Genomic DNA, 22,102 nt, shown 5'->3' on the forward strand with positions numbered 1-22,102 from the left:
TACAGTAGAATTTTGCAAATGACAGTTTTGTTTTGTTTTTGAAGACAGAATTAGTAAGTAAATTAAACATAAGCTAAAGGTCTTTGCCAACAGAAACGTTTCTCTCCTTACAGTCCCCAGTCTCCTAACCACCTGGGTGTAAGCAGCAGAAATGAAAACACAACCTCATGCAGACCCAAAGAAGAATGAGCAGTTTTAGATGATCACATCTGGTGAATATCTCTGCTTTACCTTTCAATGCTATCCTCTTCCAAAGTAATTTCCATGAATGTCTTTAGTTTTCTGTGAACGGTGGCTGCAACCTCCCTCACTTTTGAGCTTTTGTGTTTACCTGGGAAAATTATATTAAAAGACAGAAAAGACTTTAACATCACTACACAAAGACAAACACCCTGCTACACATGTGGTACAACTTCCCTAAGCTGGGCCTCCCTATCCTTCCCTTTGAGGTAACCTACATACTGACCCGCGGAATAGTAATTCTCCCTTCTATAGGGATGTTGTAAAGATCAAACAAACGTTTAATGGGAAGAAGACTTCAAATGGACCTCGCCCCATGAGAGGAAGGACTATGTCCATGCCAGCAAACCAATCCTGTTTCAGAGTCCTTCCCCTGTTTAACTATCGCAGGTAGTTAAGGATGTATTAAGGGCAAGGCACCTGGCAGCATCCAACATCCATCCTCAACATCCTCCTGGTGGTGATCTCAATGCAGGGGAGTCCCTGAGGGAAGTCTTTTCTTATGCCCAACCTGGGTCAAACTTGTTAAGGAGTATTCTTATCAATCTGCAGATATCCTATCCATTTAGGCTTACAGGGAGAGTTTGTTTCAATAGGAGCACTCCCTATCTACAATGTATCATCTCTGAAAATAATTTCAACGTTAGTAAAACTGAGCAAATAATACAGAAAGGTAAAGGCAGTCACCCTGCAGGGATGTTACTACATTTTATACTGAGCTAAGCATCTTATGCATATCTCCAATTATTTTCCCAGTACTACTTGAACTGGTTGGGATATTCAGAATAGGCAAGGCTAAGGCTTACGAGAAATAGTAGATAGATCAAATATTATTACCAAAATATCCATCATCAACCAAAATAAATTCAGATTTCAAGATACAGGTAACACATCAAATCAACAGAAATTCAATGCTGAGGCACAGAGAGGAACACTTAAATGGGCCTAGTGGCAAAAGGTGAAAATGAACAGGACCTCCACCACTGAAGAGTGAGCAAGCTGATATAAAAACAGATGCAGGGTGGGCTAAGGAGAGGAAGCCCAGCTGGACAGCACTGTGTCCAGCACATGAGAAGGCAGGGAGTGGAAAGGCTGGGGGACACCTGAGCTGGCCAGGAGTAGCCGAGTGCAGGGGCTGATCCCCAGCATCCCATGACAGCACCTGTGAGGTGCACCAGCCACCTTCCAGATGACGGAGGGGAATGTAACCAACCTGCATTAATAACCAGGATAATATGCACAGCAGCCGTGAGGCACACAATGCCTTCAATATCATTAGAAGCCACACACGCCTTTAATTCATCCAAAAATGACCTGCAAAAAAATCAACAAACATCAAAATTACTGTATCATATAGACCCTAATACATTATAGCAGAAGTACAGCCAAGGTTCAACCACAACCACAAACCCCAGTTTGCAGGGGACATGGGAAGGAGACTGAACTCACCCCATGCTTTTCATGGAGAGTGTGCCAGATTGTACAGTGAGATATTAAAACCAGAGGATGCTGCTGGGAACAGGGATGCTGTGCTGAGTGAAAAAGGCTACTCTGTATACCCTCAATGCATACAAAAAAGATTTAATATGTTGTTGAAAGATGACTCATAGCTGCTAAAGATGGTGCTTTTAAAAGTTTTCATTGAATGTATCTATTAAAATTCGACAGGTACCAGACATCTGCAAAGCAATTCCCTCTGTAACCTGTCAGCCCTGCATGCACCACAGCAAACCCTATAATTCTGATCAAGTGACATATGGACTGGAAAATGAGTAGCAGCTGCGTGTTCAACGAAAATGGCACTGGTATTTAACCTTGTCAAGTGTTTTGAAAGCACACTTGGTAAGAAGTATTTTACTAAACATTAACATTCTATGTTCTCCCTTAACTGAATTTAAGTTATGAGAAGCATAACTAACCAGAGACTATTTAGATGAATATTCTTTACAGAAAGTTAGAATTTTTCTCTGTGTAAGTTTAATGTAAATATTTCTAATTACTGATAAAACAGAGAAAAAATTATATGAAACATTTTTCTCATAGAAAAGAATGTAGCTTTGAAAAACTTGAGAGTAAAAGGAATAGAACAAAAGCTGCTGAGAGCTTACAGCCACGATGAGCGTTTCAGGACAGTAAAGAGAAAGTGATTACCTGACCACATTCGAAGACTTTATTATTATTCCTATTAAACACCTTGAAAATGGTGGAAGATCAGAAAGATGCTCTGGAGGGGTAAGCTCTTCTATGTCAGAAACCTAAAAAAGTTCCAAATCAGCAAGTTGTAAATGGGGACTAGGCTACTTACTTGTAAATTACATTGCTTTGGGTTTTCTTCAACACCTAAGAAAAACTTTCCAGAAATTCAAAAGAATTATTTTTATTAACTGTTGAAATGTCTACAATAATTATGAATAATCTATTATTATAAACATAAGTGTGCTGGGCATGGTGGTTCACACCTGTAATCCCAGCGCTCTGGGAGGCTGAGGCAAGAGGATTGCTTGAGGTCAGGAGCTCAAGATCAGGCTAGTCAACATGACAAGACCCTGCCTCTATAACAAAATTTTAAAATTAGCTGGGCATGGTGGTGCATACCTGTAGTCCCAGCTACTTGGGAGGCTGAGGCAGGAGGATCACTTCAGCCCAGGAATTTGAGGCTGTAGTGAGCCATGTATCATGGCACTCCAGCCTGGGTGACAGAGCAAGATCCTGTCTCAATATGACAAAAAAAAAAAAAAAAAAAAGATAAACGAAAGTGTTTATTCAGTGAGACAAAAATAAATAAAAACAGACATATTACTCAATGAGTCTTTCATCAAAAACTCTTTATCTTGTTATCATCTACTGTAAATAATGTGCTTTTATGCTAAATAAATTTAACATTGTACTCCTGTCTAAATCGGCGTTTCTCAATCTCAGCACTACTGACCTGACCAGCTCGTTCTTTGGGGGATTGGGGGGCTGTGCTAGGTGCTGTTGGAGGCTGAACAGCATCCCTGGCTTCTACCCACTCAATGCCAGGGGCACGTTGCCCGCCCCCTCACCCAGTTGTGCCAAACAAAAATGTTCCTACACATCACAGTGTCCCCTGCAGGGCAGAACCCTACAGTGAAGTACTGCAAGTTTAGAGCCACAAGGGCACCTGCCTGGACCTATGCTCTTAATTATCAGCCTTGTGAGCTTCGATGAGCCTTTCACCATGAATTCCACATGCTCCTCAGAAAGTCCAAGTGCAGAATTCCTGCTCCAGGTGGAAACTTATGCCTTTGTTTTCCACCTGTAATAGCTAAGACATGAATATGCCTATCCTACCCCTGTATCTCTCCACCACTGTGTTTGGCCCGATTCTTGGCAATCTTAGGAGATTTCATTTAGGCATGACTAAACAACACTGCTTTTTTTTTTTTTTAAGAGACATAGTCTCACTCTGTTGCCTAGGCTGGAGTGCAGTGGCGCACTCACAAATCATAGCTCACTGCAGCCTTGAACTCCTGCCTCAGCCTCCCGAGCAGCCAAAACTACAGGCGTGTACCACCATGCCCAGCTAATTTTTAAATATTTTTTAATAGAGGCAGGGTCTCACCATGTTGCCTAGGTTGGCCTCGAACTCCTGGCCTCAAGCGATCCTCCTGCCTAGGCCTCCCAAAGTGTTGGGATTATGGTGTGAGCTACCGTGCCTGGCCTAGACAGCACTTCCAATAAGTCTTCCCACACTTCCTCTGCCAGGATCATAATACAAATTTGAATATTTAAGTCAATCATCACTATATATCAAATAGCACTGTTTCTCATTAAAATACTTTACATCTTAAAGTGATTGTTGTAAATGCATTTCTTAAACAGTGAGACAAAAGACTATTGACAGATTAAAATAAAAATAATAACAACAGCATAAGGGATAGGAGAACACAACTGGAGATTCCTACCATGCAATGGACAAGCATAATTTCTGAAGGTACTGAGATAAGTTAAACATGCGTGCTGAGATCTCTAGAGAAATCACTAAAAAAAAAATTACACAAAAGATAATATAAAGTCAACAGATAAAATAGCGTAGTAAAAACACTTAATTCATCATAAAAATGACAGGAAAGAAAAAAAAACCAGAAAGACTAACAGAACAGACAGACTGATAGAAAAGAAACATTAACATTAACTTAAACCCAAACCTATCAATAAATTCATTAAAGTCAAATGGACTAAAAAATAATAAAATAAAATGGACTATAACCACGCCAAATGAAAGTCAGAGGTTGTTGGACTAGATTTTTTTAAACCCCCACCCATGTGGGGGTGGGGTTTTAAAAGATATGCTATGCAAACACAAAGCACAAGAAAGCTAGTTTGGCTATGAAAATATCAAAGTAGACTTCATGAGGAGTCAGAGCCAGAGATATTCCACAATAGGAGTCAATTCATCAAAAAGAAAAAGCTCCCAAATACAAGAAAATACACGAAAAGAAAATTGACAGAACAAATGAAAAAAGAGACAAACCCACAATCACATATAAAATAAGTAGACAAAATCCATAAGGAAATACAACAGCTGTCAGCAAACTTTTTCTGTAAAGTAACAAAATAGTAAATATTTAAATAATATAGTAAATATTTTCACCTTTGTGGGCAGAGTTGCAATGGTCTCTGTCATAATTACTCAACTCTGCACAAAAGTAGCCAGAAAAAGCATGGCAAATGGGCATAGCTATGTTCCAATAAGACTTTATTGATAAAAAACAGATGGTGAGCCAGATGTGACTCACAGGCCAAACATTTTTTTTATCATTTTTAGCTACATAGCTCACCGGAATAAACAAATCCTAGTTTTTATTCTATTGTGTAATCTAGTAATTACTTTCCAAACCAAAATGATCTCCCTTCAAGCTTTAAGGAAGGCCTTAAATTCTATTTGATGTTTTAGAATTTAGTTAACATCTTTTTATTAGTCATGATTTTATATTACAAAATTTATGATTTACATAAATATTAAAAATGCATATAATCCAATGACCTTCCCGGTCAGATTTTATCTTTTCATACAGAGAAGGTTTTTTCTCTATATGAAAACGTGATTTTTTACTATTTTCTTAAGAAGTGAAGAGGAAAACAACATCCTGAATATTCCATGTGGGAAAACACCACTTTTGTTTTGGCTTGAATTATCATCCTGATTATAACATTCTTTAACCAAATAGGCTAATAACTTCTGTATTAATACTCATCTTCAATTTATCTACAGCTACCAGTAGGAAAATAAGATAGTCAGTAATAATGAATAAACTGTCTGTTTAAACTAATATTAGCTACATTTTTTTTTCTTTGAGACGGAATCTCGCCCTGTTGCCCAGGCTGGAGCCCAGTGGCGTGATCTCAGCTCACTGCAACCTCTGCCTCCCAGGTTCAAGACTGCCTCAGCCTCCCGAGCAGCTGGGATTAAAGGTGCATGCCACCATGCCCAGCTAATTTTTTGTATCTTTAGTAGAGACAGGGTTTCACCGTGTTGGCCAGGCTGGTCTCAAACTCGACCTCATGATCCACCTGCCTCCGCCTCCCAAAGTGCTGGGATTACACATGAGCCACTGCGCCCAGTCTAAACTGACATTAGAAGGTTGAATATCCTAGCTTAGAAATGAAAAAAGGGTGGGGGAGGCTAATAATATAACATGCAAAGATATGTGAACTATTCCAAAAAAGCAGTCCTAGAGTAGTCTTGTATTCTGCTCACCACTGATTACAACTACTTCTATCCTTTTAGGAGGGAGAATAATCTTAAGAAACTTATCAACTCATTTAAATCTCCTGAGTGTAGCATAAAAGCATGTTCAAATGTAAGGACTATATTTCTGTTTTAATCAAGAGTGATAATACCCTTGGTATATGTTTCACAATAGTCACATGAGTCTAAAATACTAACTAGCTATCAAACTCTGAGGTGTAACTGCTAGGAAAGTGCACCACTCACTCAAGTTTGAAAATTCTTAAAAAATACTTTGAGAAACGTAGAGAATGTGCCGCTAGTAGAAACACCATCTTGTGTCATCAATAAGAGGCACAGCAGTTTCAGGATTAAAGCACTTCACCTTCCGTAGCTGGTGACTTATCTCAACCACAGGCCCAGCGATCAGAGTAGAAAGTACACCCCGATGCACAGGGGTGTCTGTGTGCCGAGACTGAACAGCAGTAATGAACTCATGAAGAGGCCTCTGAACAGAATAAAGGAGCTACAAGAAAACACATACGTCACTTTTAATGACTAAAAACCATGGTTTTGAAAAAAACAAAAAGACACTTTAAAATAAGTATTCTTACTATCCTCCCCCAGGACTCAAGGAGTCACTGATCTTGTTTGCCTGCTACCAGTGCCCACTACATTCCACTCCAAGGCTGACTCAAACCTCCTGCGCACCACGGCCAGAAGATGATAGATGGGACCAAAGCCCACTGGGAACTGCCCTGATGATGTTCTTTCCCCAAAGCCAAGAAAAACCCTCAGGAATAAGGAGGGAGAGAGGCAAAACATCAATGACATTAAAATAAGGCATCAGCTATGAGGCAATGTATTCTGACTAAAGCTACACAGGTTTGATGGGAAACCTAAAGGTTTTGGCACAAATTACATAAAAGATCACAGACACTTGAAACAAATTCATCAAAAAAAGGAACATTTCAAATTCATTCAAATTGAACTAGATTAGAAAAAGTATGGCCAACAACCTTCAATGACCTCTATCAGCAAAGGACACTGAGTCTTCAATATTTCATAAATAGCCTCCCATTTAAGCATTTTTAAAAGTCTTCATTAAAAAATAATAGCTCATTGATATTTTTAAGCTACTACTTAGAAAAGTAATGGCTCTCTCTGATAACAACATCACGTGGTACAAGAACTGACATGACATTGTTTTTAGGATGAAGCAAATCTGGCAGACAGGTTTTTATATGAAGTGCTTATAATAACAACAATCTCACTTCACATCAGCTTTCAACCAGCAAAGGGAAGCCACGGGCCCCTTCAAGGTCTGTGACTCTCGTTTCCAACCTGGAGAAGGTTAACATAGGACAGGGAGGTAACTCATGACAGAAATTAGCATTTCACCTGGCAAGATAGACGTCTGTCACTCTACAAGTATCAAAATTAGCATCTTTCAAAAGAACGGTATATTTTATTTGGAAAACTCTGTGAAATTAACAATTATGCGCTCAGAACCTAGAGCAATCAGTCCTCTGCTTCCTGTCCTGCCGTCTGGTCAACCTGAACTCTTGGGATCCTGTTCTAAGACGATTGGGTAGAATCTAACAGCTGGAGCTCCCGCCCTTCCTGCCTCCAGCCCATGCACAGGGGTCACCATCTCTCTCTCAGTGTATCCACCACGGGGGACTCCCACACCGACTCCATCTCTCTCAGTGCACCTCGCCAGCAGGGACCTCCCACACAACACTGCATGTCACCCAAGCGCGAACAGCACAGCCAGGGCTCATGCATCTGTGTAGGTGTACCCAGCCCTGAAAAGCCCATCTAGCGAACCCATCCTGGGGAGGCCTGAGTACCCGCAGGCCTTCTTCCGGCTGCTTCCTGAAGCTCCGTGCAATACATTCCAACATTTTCTGAAATACTTTCTGGACTGTGTCCAACAGCATTGCAACTTCTTTATCTGAATCCGTTTTCTGAATCAAGGAACTTCCAGTTATCTCTTTCAGAATGTCAAGAAGTAATGAAACATAAAAAAATCCCTTCACTAGAAAGAAAATTGGAATATATCAGTTTTCTAATCACACAAGTTTATTGAAATCATTACACATTCTCACTTAACACATGTATATAATGGTAACAAAAAAGAAATTATTACACTTTGGTATTTGGTGAGTCAATACCAAAAGCCAGGTTGATCAGGTTAACCTAAATTCTAACCAAAATAAATAAATAAGTATGACGTTTGTCCAATTTAAGTTAAAACTGATATCTTCAATAACAGTAATAGTGTATTAGTCACTAAATTAAAAATTGTGTTCATTGCACATGTGAACATACAGAAGTTCAGCAGTGTGGCTGCCTCAACACCTGAATTAGAGAACAGTGTTGCTGGTTCTGTTTTATTTTTAGAGAACAGATATACCTATACAATGAAACTGGCTACACTGGAGATCTAGAATTCTAGTTATAATTAGCTCCTCCAAAAAGTAAATTTTTTAAATAATAAAAGTAGATTCAGTCCTTACGGGAAAATAATTCCTAAATGATAAGTGAAGTTTAAAAAATAAATAATTTTGACTGTTTCAATCATTAAGCGTAAGTATAAAATGCTGTTTTCACAATAGAAGTGAATTATAAAGAATTAAACAGGCTGGGTATGGTGGCTCATGCCTGTAATCCCAGCACCTTGAAAGGCCAAGGTGGGTGGATCACTTGAGTTTGAGACCAGCCTGGCCAAGATGGTGAAACCTCGCCTCTACTAAAAATACAAAAATTAGCTGGGCACGGTGGTGGGCGCCTGTAATCCCAGCTACTCAGGAGGCTGAGGCATGAGAATTGCTTGAACCTAGAGGTGGAGGTTGCAGTGAGCCGAGGTCGCGCCACTGCACTCCACTCCAGCCTGGGCGACAGAGCAAGACTTGGTCTCAAAAAAAAAAAAAAAAAAAATTAAACAAAAACGCTGAAGCAAATAATATTGGTCTATTTAATATTTACTCTTAAACTTTAGATCTGTTAAACAAATGATGGATGATTTTGCTTATAATTAAAGATTAACTAAGACACTGCCCAGTATCCTGGCTCCAGTGTTCTCCTAGCATCTACTTCAGTTGCAACATCATGAAGAGAGATACACCGGGGGTGTCCACACACACAGACCCCTCTGGAATCTGCCATGAAGATATTTAAGGCTATGGGAAAGAGACTACAGATGGATCCACTAGAAATTGGACTACCAACTTAATCTAATTTTCAAAACTTAACGTTGAATTTACTAAATGTTATCATTTTCCATCTCTTCTAGCAAATAACTAGGCTTAAAGAAATGTCAACATCAAATGTTGAGGCTTTTACAGATCTCAGTGAGAATCAAATGCAGCACTGGGGTATTGGGATACTACTTAAAAACCATCCAGAAACAGGTTTACACAGCAGTCAGCTACACCACAGAAGCGGTGGGGGGGAGGCTGGCCGTTAGGGGTTAGGGAGTAGGGGCTAGGAGCTAGGGGCTAGGGGTCAGGGGCCAGGGACCAGGGTCCCAGCTCAGCAGTACTCTTCTTTAACAAACTGTGATCAGAAGGCCAAGGAGATATGGAATGACCCCAGGTGCACTACCCCTGGCCCCACACCCTTTCCCGTCATCATCTGATGTGACTCAAGGGCTGTCCTCTCACTCACTGTTGCCATGGGTTACCCTGTGCTAACCCTTTCCCTGTGGTAACAGCAACTTCCAGGGGTCCTGGTTGGGTACCACCCAATAACGCCTGACTCACGCCCCCATCCACAGGAGCACATGGCCAGAGCAGAGCCAGACGGTGATGGTTTCCCACACAGATGCCAGGAAATAGCCACTAGCCCAATCCACAGGGAAAGTCAGCCTGGCAACGAAGCTGACCACAAGGACAAGCAGAATCAAAAGGACCCTGTCACAAACTCTGGAGTAGTCATATCTGACACAGAAACACCTTTGAATTTCCAGGCTGCACCACCTAACAAATCCCTTTTTTGGGATACGCCAGGTTGCATTATAATCAGTCACTTAAAAGTGAGAGTTCTGAGCTACACAGTAAAGGAGGGACGGAGGGAAGGACTGGTTCTGAGTATTTACTGCTCTAAAACAGCCCTGACTGTACCTGTTTGCATGATTCCAAGACTCCGCTGTAAGAGTTGCATCTGAAACTGATGGTCACCAAGGCCTACCATAACAACATCTTTACACACAGTCAGGTAGGTCTGTAAGAGACAGACACAGCTTAGCAACAAAGGCCATTTTAAAAAAGGGAGTAAATCCAGCCTCACAAAGCTTCTCCTATCCATGTGCTAGTTATCTTATAAAGCAGATTTTTACAAAGATGTTTTATAAAGGAATTTTCATAAAGATACATTAATTCTTGTTGTTTTCGTAAGAAATCTAGAGACATATTTTATGTAATTCCACAAACAATCGAACGCCTGTTATATGTAATGTATAAAATTACACTGAAAGTATGCAGTTTACGCTTTGCAAAAAGATAAACTAGAAAGTTAGATAAATGTCACTGTATTTTAAGAATAACACTAATGTCTAAAATTACCACTGTAAAGTAGAAAATGATATCCTGAAACATAACAAACTTGGTAAAGAGAAAGGTTTCTGTGTCTTAAGACTTCTAACCTGGATAATTTGCTGATAAATGACCCTATGAAGCTTCAGATAGTCTTCTTCTTGATCTTGAATAAAAGATAAAATTTTGCTTTCTAACCAAAAGCCAGTGTCTTCCAAAATGGACAAATACACCTTTCCTTCTGAGCAGAACTGTCCAAAAACAAGAAGATAAATCAGTAACAAAAAGAGCACTGCATATCATCCTAATAGAGGGCCAGGAGCAGGCGCACCTTGTGCTGAAGATGGATGCTCAGGCGACAGTGGAGACCAAAGGCTCGCAGGGCAGCCGCTTCACTGAAGCCACGAGGCTTCCCACCTGGTGTCTGCAGAAGTGACTCCAGATCTGCCTGTAATAGAAAAAACCCAAGGGCCACATGCTGACTGACAAGGCACCAGCACACCCCGTACAGCAAGAATAGGAAGCACCTGATCCTCAGGCGAGCTGGAAAGACCCCCGCTCTGGTGAAGCCCAGTGTCTGCTGACTCTGCACCTGGACGTGAGGTGCTGGGTGGCATGAGAAAATGTACAGCCAGGTGAGCAGCCTCAGCTCACCGTCCACAGCCCTTGCCCTGCACGCAGCACCATCCATCCCCTCCCTGCCTCATGACCAGGCCCCGTCCTCCCCATCTGCCCTGCACGCAGCACCACCCGTCCCCTCCCTGCCTCATGACCAGGCCCCGTCCTCCCCATCTGCCCTGCACGCAGCACCACCCGTCCCCTCCCTGCCTCATGACCAGGCCCCGTCCTCCCTATCTGCCCTGCACGCAGCACCACCCGTCCCCTCCCTGCCTCATGACCAGGCCCCATCCTCCCCATCTGCCCTGCACGCAGCACCACCTGTCCCCTCCCTGCCTCATGACCAGGCCCCATCCTCCCCATCTGCCTGGCTCCACTCTGCTGGGGCTTTGCTTCTGGTACAGTCACACTTGAGGGCAGGGTAACAGGGTGTTCAGAGGGCTGGCTCCTGGAGGAGAGGAAGAGATGACGGCCTCCGTGGGACAGCTGGGAGTATGATGGGTTCCCAGGAAATGCTCTCCAAACATTCCCAGAAAAAACTGCCAAGGACTACAGGGAGTGAGTGTCCACATGAAAGGATATGTGACACATCTCCTGCAGAGGGTGTGTTCTGAGAAACTGGGGCCATCCTCCTGAGTCCTAGTGCCCTAGCAGGTGCAACAGAAATGTGAGATTTCTGAACACGTGTCAACTGGGACTTGACTCCCAACCTTGCCCTGGCCAGGCTCCATGCCTTGTACCAACTGAATGAGGTGACATGATCACTCTCAATTCTGTTCCAGCCAGAACATTTGTATAGCACTGTAAATATGAAAGCTTCACATCTTGATTTGTCACCCCCACAATCATAGGAAACCACCCAACTCTCAGGGCACAGAGTTACCTTTGACGTTTCAAGGGCTTTCAAAAGATGGTTAAGTTTCTTCCGAGGAGCAGAGAGCAAGCACTCGCGATTCTTTGGATGAGTCAGCAAATACTCAATGTAGACCAATGCCAATTCAGGTTTGACTGGGCGTGTGTCATGGATCTGCACCTTACGTTTAGAAGCTGTGTTGCTCTGAAAGAAGAGAGAGGGAGACTGATAATGAAAACACATGTCCCTAGAAAAGCATATAATTTCTAATACACAGTTATCCTCACTCACCTAATTTTAAGGAAACATGATGTCAACCTACCTTGGCCTGGGCATGCTCTGTGGGCAGCCAGTTGTCAACAAGCTCCAGAATGTGCCCCACCTGCCCCCAGGAGCAGAGGCAATCCAACAAAGTGCAGTAGCTCTTGTCCACAGCGCCCTCCTCCCGGCTTCTCAGCGTGGAAATCACACCACAGCTGAAAATGTCAGACGGAAAATCAGACTGAGTATTTCAACAGAGACTCCCCCACTTTGTCAAAAGGTGAGGAAAACCAAGAAGCTAAAATCTGATGGTGCATAAGCCCTTGTTATTATATTAGCACTTCCATGCTCTCCAATGCAGGAATAAATACAGTTTCCCACAATTGCTGCTCAGCTGCATCCCACCACAAGACCTCTGACCAGCTCTGGACACTGAAGGAGCAGGGCCCAGTAGCCACACAAAGCCCTCATCCTTCTGTTTCTGTGCCATCTGTCAGATTCTAGAGCAAGAGTTTCTACTTTTGAAGAACAATTTTTGTTTAGCATCAAAATATTCCTTTTTCTTCCATAAATATGAATAAAAATAATTTTTACTGAGATAATCACCAACACTGTAGAGCTCTAATGAAAAACACTATGTGAGACACAAAAGCCACAAATGTACTTAAAAATTTTCTAGTACCCACATTTGAAAACACAAAGAGAAACAGGTGAAACTAATTTCAATAACATAATCTTATTTAATCCAATCTATCCAAAATCATTTTAACATGTAATCAGTATTTCACATTCTTCTTTTTGCCCCAAGGCTGACTCCATGTGTATTTTGTACTCACAGCACATCTCAGCTCAGATAGCCAAAGCCTAGGTGCTCAGGGCCACATGTGACCAACGGTGACCTTGTGCTCCAGAACCTCCCACACCAGGTGCTAAGAGTAACCCCAGACTTAAAGTGGAGTAACATTCTCAGTTCCATGCAGTCTCTTCTTTTATCACGTACCAACTTAGGGCCCACTGAAAATCACATCCTGATATTTTCCCTACCACAGGGAGAGGGAAGGGCAGAAGGAAGAGGCTACAGTGAGCTGAAAGCTAAATGTTATGGTCTGCTGACATGAATGAATAATTCAGCACAACAATGGATAGGATTCCTACTTTTCTACTATACCGAAAAACACAGCAAATACCTGAATGGAGGGACAGCAGAGGCCGGCATAAAGGACATTAGCATGAATAAAGGGATCTTGCAGCGATCATCCTAAGAGCGAAAAAAGAAAAACAAAACAAAGCATATGTAAGCACTATAAATTCTGAAAGTCTCTCTACGTAAATTCCTAATAACTTACTATCAAAGTTGCTCAAGAAGAACCATGGCAGTCCTTTCCGTGTTCAAAGGGAAAACTTAAACCAGCCTCACGTTTGAGGGGCAGAGAAAATTACTTGGTAAGTGTTATGAAAGTTTTATATAACATTTTACTACTTTGCAAATATTTATTAAGCACTTGCTATGTACCCAGTACCAATCTAGACCCTGGGAATATGCCAGTAAGCAGGATAAACAAAATCATATGCTGTCATGAATTGAATCTACTTTAAAAAACAACACCGATGAAACGAAAAAAAGATTAACTCTATACACTTGGTATCCTGAACATAAATCTCAAGAGAAGGAAATTATTCAGAGAAAATGTTATAAAACAAAATCAGAATATCTTTAGGAAGACAGTATAGTTCAATGGAAAATGCAGCGGGGCACAGTGGCTCATGCCTGTAATCCCAACCCTTTGTGAGCCTGAGGTGAGGTCAACAGTTACAGGCTACAGTAAGCATTCACTCCAGCCTGGGCAACAGGGCAAGATTATATCTATTAAAAAAAAAAAAAAAAAAAAAAAGGCCAGACACAGTGGCTCACCCCTGTAATCCCAGCACTTTGGGACGCTGAGGCGGCTGGATCACCTGAGGTTAGGAGTTCGAGACCAGCCTGATCAACATGGTGAAACCCCGTCCCTACTGAAAATTCAAAATCAGCCAGGATGGTGGCTCACGCCTGTAATCCCAGCTACTTGGAAGGCTGGGGCAGGAGAATCGCCTGAACCTGGGAGGCAGAGGTTGCAGTGAGCCGAGATTGTGCCACTGCACTCCAGCCTGGGCGACAAGAGCAAGACTCCATCTCAAAAAAAAAAAAAGAAAGAAAGAAAAAAAAGTAAGCTTTGAGGCTACTGAACCAAATCTAGACCCAATCAGATTCTGTAGCCCAACAGCCAACATAGCACAGAGGAGAGGAGTTAAGCTCTCAGAGTCAGTTTCTCCCTTTGCAAAACGAACACAGGACTGTTGGAAGAACCAAAGTGAACTATACCACACAGAACCCCAGTACAGTACTTAGAGTGTCCTCAGTGCTTAGTAAATTGCAGCTAAATTATTATTACTAAAATAATAAGTAAAAGGGGGTACATCCACCCTTCCTCAAGAACACTCAATAAGAGATATTCTTGGCTGGGAGAATGCGGACATAGTGAATCCTAAAAAAAAATAATAACAATAATTTTCCTGAAAATACATATGAAACAGAAACAAACCAAAATCAAAATTTGATTAGGAATTAATTTGCATTCACAGTGACCCCATCCTTACCCCCAACTAACGATATGGGAAGAAAATATCTCCTTAATGGCTGGGTACGGTGGCTCACGCCTGTAATCCCAGCACTTTGGGAGGCCGAGGCGGGCGGATCACAAGGTCAGGAGATCGAGACCATCCTGGCTAACACGGTGAAACCATGTCTCTACTAAAAATACAAAAATATTAGCCATGAATGGTGGCGGGCGCCTGTAGTCCCAGCTACTCGGGAGGCTGAGGCAGGAAAATGGCATGAACTCGGGAGGCGGAGCTTGCAGTGAGCCAAGATCGCTCCACTGCACTCCAGCCTGGGCGACAGAGAGAGAAAAAAAAAAAGAAAAAAAGAAAGAAAATATCTCGTTAATGTTACAAGTATACTGATAATGATGGCCAATTCCATCTGTGTGGCTCACCCATCATCTCTTTACTTAGAGAAGGAAGCAATTTTCCTTAGTGGTGGGGAGACTTCTTATAGACATACTCAGAATTAACTGAATCCCAAGACCCTCTAAGGGTTTCCAATACCCCATGGCCACAACTGCCCTGTCCGCCAACCCACCTGGTGTCCTATATGGGCTTCTGTTCATATTCTGAAATAATGCTGGTTTCTCAGCCCCGGGTCATTATTTCAGCTTTTTTTTTTTTTTTTTTTTTAAAGAGGCAGGGTCTCACTCTGTTGCCAGGGCTGGAGTCAGTACAGTCGTATGATCACAGTTCACTGTAGTCTCAAACTCTGGGCTCAAGCAATCCTGTCTGAGCCTCCTACATAGCCAGGACCAAAAGGCACAGGCCATCAAGCTCAGCTAATTTTTTAAATTTTGTAGAGATGAGGTCTCACTGTGTTGCCCAGGCTAGTCTCAAACTCCCAGCCTGAAGCAATCCTCCTGCTTTGGCCTTGAAAAGTGCTGGGATTACAGGTGTGAGCCACCATGCCCAGCTAATGAGCTTTACCATTTACTGGTAAATTATGGTTTGGCTGTGTCCCCACCCAAATCTCCTCCTGAATTGTAGCTCCCATAATTCCCATGTGTTATGGGAGGGACACGGTGGTAGATAACTGAATCCTAGGGGTGGTTTCTCCCATACCGTTCTTATGGTAGTGAGTAAGTCTCACGAGATCTGATGGTTCTCTAAGGGGTTTCCCTTTGTGCTTGGCTCTCATTTTCTCTCTGCCTGCCACCATGTAAGACATGCCTTTTGCCTTCCGTCATGGCTGTGAAGCCTCCCCAGCCATATGGAACCGTGAGTCCATTAAACGTCTTTTTCTTTATAAATTACCCAGTCTCAGGTATGTCTTTATCAGCAGCATGAAAACAGACTAATACAATTTTGGCAACTAATACAATTTGCTTTCATGCACAGGCCATGCTTTCACGTCAGAGGCAGAATGAAGCTCAGAGCCTTGAAAGGGTTAGAAAAGCTACATGGTCCAAAGTCACATAAGTAGGTAGAAAAAGAGGCAAGAGTAACATTCAGGAAGAGAAGTGTGGTTCATAAGACCTATGATCTTTCTATATTTAAACCACACTTTCTTCAGAGTTAAGAATATATTTGCATTTTTACATGCTGTTAGCCTATTTTTAAATTTAGTTTTGAAATATAAACTTCCTTCAGAAGTAAAAAGTCAAGGAATGAGAAGGTCCTGCATGCAAATAGAAATCACGTACAGAGAAGAGTGGTGGGGGTGGGAAGGGTTAGCTAAAGGATTCAAAATTGCAGTTAGATCAGAGGAATAAGTTCAAAAGATCTAGCCTATAACGTGGTGACTCCAGTTAATAACGGAATAATATATTCTTGAAAATCACTGAGAGCAGATTTTAAGCGTTCTCACCACAGAAATGGTAAGTATGTGAGGTGATACTGGCCAAACGTAAGTATGTGAGGCTCGATTTGGCCATTCCACAATGTGTACATATTTCAAAACATCATGTTGAACACAATAAAGTATATAAAATTTTTGTCAATTCAAAATAAATTTTTTTAAAAAAGAAATCACACACACAACTGTTTGCCCCAACAACACACACAACTCAAATACTTCAGGGACATATTTGCTTACTGGGTGCCTTTGGGTACCTAACTGCCCACAGAACTTGAGTACTACTGTACCTCCATGTTCACGAAATTCTTTCTTAAACCCCTGCAAATCAAGTTAGATGCTGAAATAATGTCGCTGACTATCGGAGGCAGAAGAATCATGTGCTTACCCAAGACATTTCTCTGGGTGCTGAGGATATGGAAGCAGACAGAGACACAAGATCTCCACCCTCAAGAGGGGCAAGAGAAAGAAACTATACTGCAAGGTAAACACTAATCCAACCCTCTCATTTTACAGATGAGAAAACAGATCCAGGGAGGTAAACATGTTTGAGAACTTTTGTTAAATTCTAAACAAACGTAACCTTAATATACCTTGCTTACAAGTATAGTTCGAGACTTACCTTAAATACTTTCAGATACTCTGGAAGCACAGAGGCAAACTTGTTAATGGTGTAAAGTTTGGCCTCTTTATTATTTTCCATACTTCTGTCAATACTTTTCCAGAGAATCACAATGATTTCTAGTAAACCTGCCATGCATGCAACATCGTTTACTGACAGTGTTTTGTCCAGAACCTAAGATAAAAATAATTTTATTGTGAAAGAATCTAATCATAACAACTACTAAAAGGTAACAGCATCTCAGAATTAGCGCTCTAAAGCAAAAGTGTAAAGAATATCAGTCTTACTTTCATGTCTTTTACTCTCTACTTTAGAATCTCCTAGGGAGGTAAATTTATTTTTAAATGCCCACCCACGATATAAATTCCAAACTAACTCTATATCCTTTAAAGAAATGGTTTATATAAAGAAAACTCCTCTAAAAATGAAAACGTATGAACTATTGTCTCCATCTAGGAACATAACACCCTATTAAGAAACATGCCTTTTCTTTCACTGTATCTTCTGCTTTATTAAAAGACATCACTTTTCACCACAAATCTCGATGCAGGGGGAGGGGAATGGTAAAGCCTGCTTTCCTCCAAGGTGACTGCTACTGAAACTCAGCCGCCAAAACCCAGCCTATCAGGTCACAGAAAGGACACAGTCTCTGGTTGGCCAACTCCACCCTACAGGCAGGCAGAACACAGCCTGAGAGGCTGGAATAATGACTGACTGTGATCGACTACCACTAGATCATGGGCTTCTTTAGTTTGTTCTAAAATAAACAGACCTGCTTACATTTTCCTGAACATATGCTGATAGTGCACAGTAATCACCTGAATTGTTCACTTTAAACTACAAACACACTCTAACAAATTCCTCTTCTACCCAGAGCCAGCAGTCCCACGCTGTCAACACTGCAAGCCACACATAAGTGCACTGTGGCTGCATGCCAGTAAGCGGACATGCCCACTCACCAGCACAGACACACAGCCAGACCCACCAACAATCCTGCTGTGGAGGCCTGTCACACAACTCTAACGCATACTGAGGGAGAAGCCCTGAGAGAAGAAACTCAAACTCCACTAAAACCAAGAGCAGAACCAGCTCTGAAGCTCTGAACACTGGCAGTGAGGGTGTCGTGAGCCCAGGGAGGTGGCCTGCCCAACGGCTGTGAAGACGGAAGTGGCTCTCACTCTCACTGAATTCTTCTCTCTATTCCACATCTATTTCCTGTATGTTTTTGGTAAGTGCCTTCTGAACAATTTCAACCCAGCATAACTGACTGAGGGGCTGGGCTGGTGGCCCATCAGGGGGTGGTGGGAGACGGAGGAGAAAGCACCATGGGACACGAGCGGGGCCTGGGTGAGCCATCTGCTGCCCCTGCTAGGAAGGACACAGTGGGGTCAGACCCAGAAGCACTTGGCTCAGGATCAGCTGTTAGGGGAGCACACCAGCAGTGTGCCTCAGCACAGGGCAAACTGTGTTTTGTGATTTCCTTTTAAAGTCCAGTTTCTTGGGTGGGGGTAGGCGGGAGGGATAGCATTGGGAGATATACCTAATGCTAGATGACGAGTTAGTGGGTGCAGCGCACCAGCATGGCACATGTATACATATGTAACTTACCTGCACATTGCGCACATGTACCATAAAACGTAAAGTATAATAATAATAATAATAATAATAATAAAAAGAAATAAAAAAATAAAAAATAAAATAAATAAAGTCCAGTTTCTTAATGTAGTGGGCATTGCAAAATGACCCCAAAACCTTACTTTAGACGTCCGCAAGCATAGCAGTTTAGAAGCTTAAGATAATGCTTATAAGTAACAAGTGTGTCTAAGTCTTAAACGTTATTTTCTTCTAATATAATTGGTTACTTTGGATTCAAGAAATTGTTCCTTTAATAAATTATACTTTGAAAAATATGGGAGTACCCAGAATCCAATCCAGCCATGCTACACCCAGGGTTGAACTGAAACACACAGAGACATTTAAGGTAAAGAAAATCTGGGACAAGATGTGACTGGTAAGAATTTTTCTTCTGTATTAAGTCCTACCTGAGCTCCAGAATGAACTACAAAGGATATATAGCAATTCTTTCAAAAATATTATTTATGACCTTCCAAAATAACTTGTTTAATTAACAATACTAAAGGAACAAAGAAAACATAGGAATATTCCTAACATAATGCCCCATGGGAGTGATGCCACTGACGCACTATCTGCCCGGCCTGGCCCTGCTCTACTCACAGTCACATTCTCCTTCTCCCTTCCGTCCTCTTCCTCCTCATCCTCTGGAGGCTCTCTCACTGCCCTCTGGATACAGGCATTTAAGCAATGACGAATAACGTGAATCAGCTTTGCTGAAATGTTTAGGATAAACAAGAATTAATGGATGTGTTTCTTCTACAAAATTAACTATATGATAATGAAATTGTAATCCCAATTAGTCAAAAGTACTATTTTAAGGGAAATCATTCAGAAATGCATTAAAGTATGAAGCTTATTAAACTGACAAATACTGAACTCCGTAATTTGTATTATGCTTTTGGGGGAAAACATAACAAGAACTGAGAAATAACAGCACTCCCTACCTATGTTGGTGCAGGCGGTGTGTTCGTGGGCGTACTGATAGAACCTCCTGGCAGCAGCGTGGTTCATCTGCACCAGGGTGACACAGCGCTCGCACCAGACCTCCTCCGGCTGATTCACAGGCAGGAAAGAATTAAAGATGAGGCTCACCAGGCGCCGAGACACAGGTCGAGAATCAGTTTCCAGACGAACCAGAATGTGCTCCATGGGGCATATTTTCCAAAACTGTGCAAAAAGCACATATGCAGAAGGAAATAATCAATTGTGCCTGTAACCCTGGAAACAGCTTAAGAAAAATTTCAAGCATAACCAAAAAAGGAACTAATTTTTATATTTAAGAAAATTCACTTCAAATGACTATACCAAAATCTGTGACTTTCTGTAGAGAAATTAGAATTAATAAATCTATATTTTTAAAAGTACTGTTATATAAGGCACCCAAGTATTAGGTTGCTAAGAGGGTTAATTAAAATTACTTAACACCATGATTAACATACGGGAAACTCTCCAATGATAGCTATGATTGTCAATTAATTTTTTTAATTTCTTAAAGTACCTTAACTTTTGGCGCATTAATGTGAAAAGTGAGTAAAAATATATACAACGTTTTTGACGTGGACACTCCATCTCCTATCTAAGAGGCAGGGGCATCACTCCTGAACCCCTGGGGCTGCCTGTCCCATCCACAGTGACTCCTTCTCTGACACAAGCCTGCCCAGATCATCATGGACCCCCACAGCCTAGTCTCATCTCCCCCCACCCGTCTCACATGCAGCCTCCAGAAAACCTGCAAAAATCAGAACTGAGCATAGTGATAGTGTCCCTCTTCTCAAAAGCCTTCGAACTACCTACAGAAAGCAAGCACCAATCTTCTGCAAAAGAAATTCAAGACAAAAGAAAAATGCAGAACATGACAAAGCAAAATTGAATGGCACCACATCAAGCCCGGCCTCGGGCTTCTCACCTGCATGGTGAGCAAAACCCTCGACCTTGCATTTTTCTGAAGAACCTTGCTCCAAGGACCAATCCTTCTTTCTAGTATTTTCAATTGGATCTTTCTTCTTTACATCATTCCAATTCTTAGAACAAAAACACACACACAAAACTCAACCTGAGGTTCCCATCTCCTGGCTCCCACCTTCCTTCCCCCTTGTCAGTCAACCTGCTCCTAAGTGTGCCTGCATCCCACCTCCACCTCCATATCTCACCTCCCAACCCCATCGACACTGCAGTCCACCCTCACTGAAGTTGTTCTTGCCAAGGTCATGATCTCATACTGCAAATTCAAATAGACATATGAACGCCCTCAACTCAGACAAAATCTGCAGCATCTGACACTATCATTACTACCTCCTGAAGCGCCCCTGGGATATTTCCACTCAGGCACTTCTTGGTATTTCTGAAAAAGTTACTGTAGTAAGGACAATAACCCCAAATCCCACACTGGGCAGTTTACTCACATTCTAGCATTGGAAAGACAGAGCATTACCCCAGTACTTCAAGCAGCCACAGGACAGTGGACAGGGCCAAGGTTCCCAGCTCTCACCCACAGCCACAGGGACAAGAATCTTCTGCCAAACCTGACTGAAGCCTTGGAAATTAAGGGACTGGAAATTTCTTACCTAAGGGTGAGAGGCTGTGCTGTCACGGTTTAAGAGGACAAGAAAGAGAAAAATACTAGGACTCATATTCTGACCAGAGAACAACTCTGTCCACTTCCACCCTGAGCCCCTTCTGCCCGTCCCAACACACAAAAGCCTCCTGGCCACAGGCTCCAGCCCCAACGGGTGGTTACTTCTGAGAGAGAGGCATCAAGCCCTGAACACTGCACCAGCAGGCCTGCAGGTGACAGCGCTGTTGGCAACCAACCTTTCTGGAAATGCCTGAGGATGTCAAGCACAGAACCAAGTGCCTGAGCCACTATTTACTGTATTTTTGCAACCACCCCCAGCATAGATATTAGTATTCCCACTTTACAGGTAAGAAGCAGGCTTAGAGTGATTAAGTACAAGATCATAGCACTTTTATGTAGTCTGCCACGCTGTCTTTCAGTATCACACAAATGCACAGATCAGAGCTGCACGAGCCACACACTACTGTAGAAATAGAAGTAGACTCATTGGCTGGGCACAGTGGCTCCCGCCTGTAGTCCCAGCAACTCAGGAGACCAAGGCAGGAGGATCGCTTGAAGCCAGGAGTTTGAGGCCACCCTGGGCAACACAGGGAGACCCTGTCTCAAAAAAAAAAAAAAAATTAAAAAGAA

General features: G+C 42.2%; 1 protein-coding gene across 7 annotated transcripts in view; it reads right to left on the reverse strand.

Moving 5' to 3' along the window:
• Positions 1–22,102, reverse strand: part of NCAPG2 (non-SMC condensin II complex subunit G2) — a 71,831-nt gene that overhangs the window by 12,774 nt on the left and 36,955 nt on the right. For 6 of the 7 annotated variants that reach the window (XM_024250085.3, XM_054560098.2, XM_024250086.3 and 3 more), the window contains 14 exons: positions 19,842–20,064; positions 19,498–19,610; positions 17,263–17,436; positions 13,390–13,460; positions 12,264–12,417; positions 11,972–12,145; positions 10,802–10,918; positions 10,581–10,721; positions 10,060–10,159; positions 7,786–7,973; positions 6,318–6,458; positions 2,392–2,495; positions 1,454–1,554; positions 232–331 (listed from right to left, as the gene is read on the reverse strand). In XM_024250085.3, coding sequence (XP_024105853.2) covers positions 232–331; positions 1,454–1,554; positions 2,392–2,495; positions 6,318–6,458; positions 7,786–7,973; positions 10,060–10,159; positions 10,581–10,721; positions 10,802–10,918; positions 11,972–12,145; positions 12,264–12,417; positions 13,390–13,460; positions 17,263–17,436; positions 19,498–19,610; positions 19,842–20,064 — 1,901 coding nt within the window. Of the gene's footprint in view, positions 1–231; positions 332–1,451; positions 1,555–2,391; positions 2,496–3,823; positions 3,960–6,317; positions 6,459–7,785; positions 7,974–10,059; positions 10,160–10,580; positions 10,722–10,801; positions 10,919–11,971; positions 12,146–12,263; positions 12,418–13,389; positions 13,461–17,262; positions 17,437–19,497; positions 19,611–19,841; positions 20,065–22,102 lie in introns of those variants that run through there. The other variant, XR_008527364.1, reaches the window with a different exon arrangement.

This window comes from Pongo abelii, chromosome 6 (genome assembly GCF_028885655.2).
Source record: "Pongo abelii isolate AG06213 chromosome 6, NHGRI_mPonAbe1-v2.0_pri, whole genome shotgun sequence".
NCBI lineage: Eukaryota > Metazoa > Chordata > Mammalia > Primates > Hominidae > Pongo > Pongo abelii.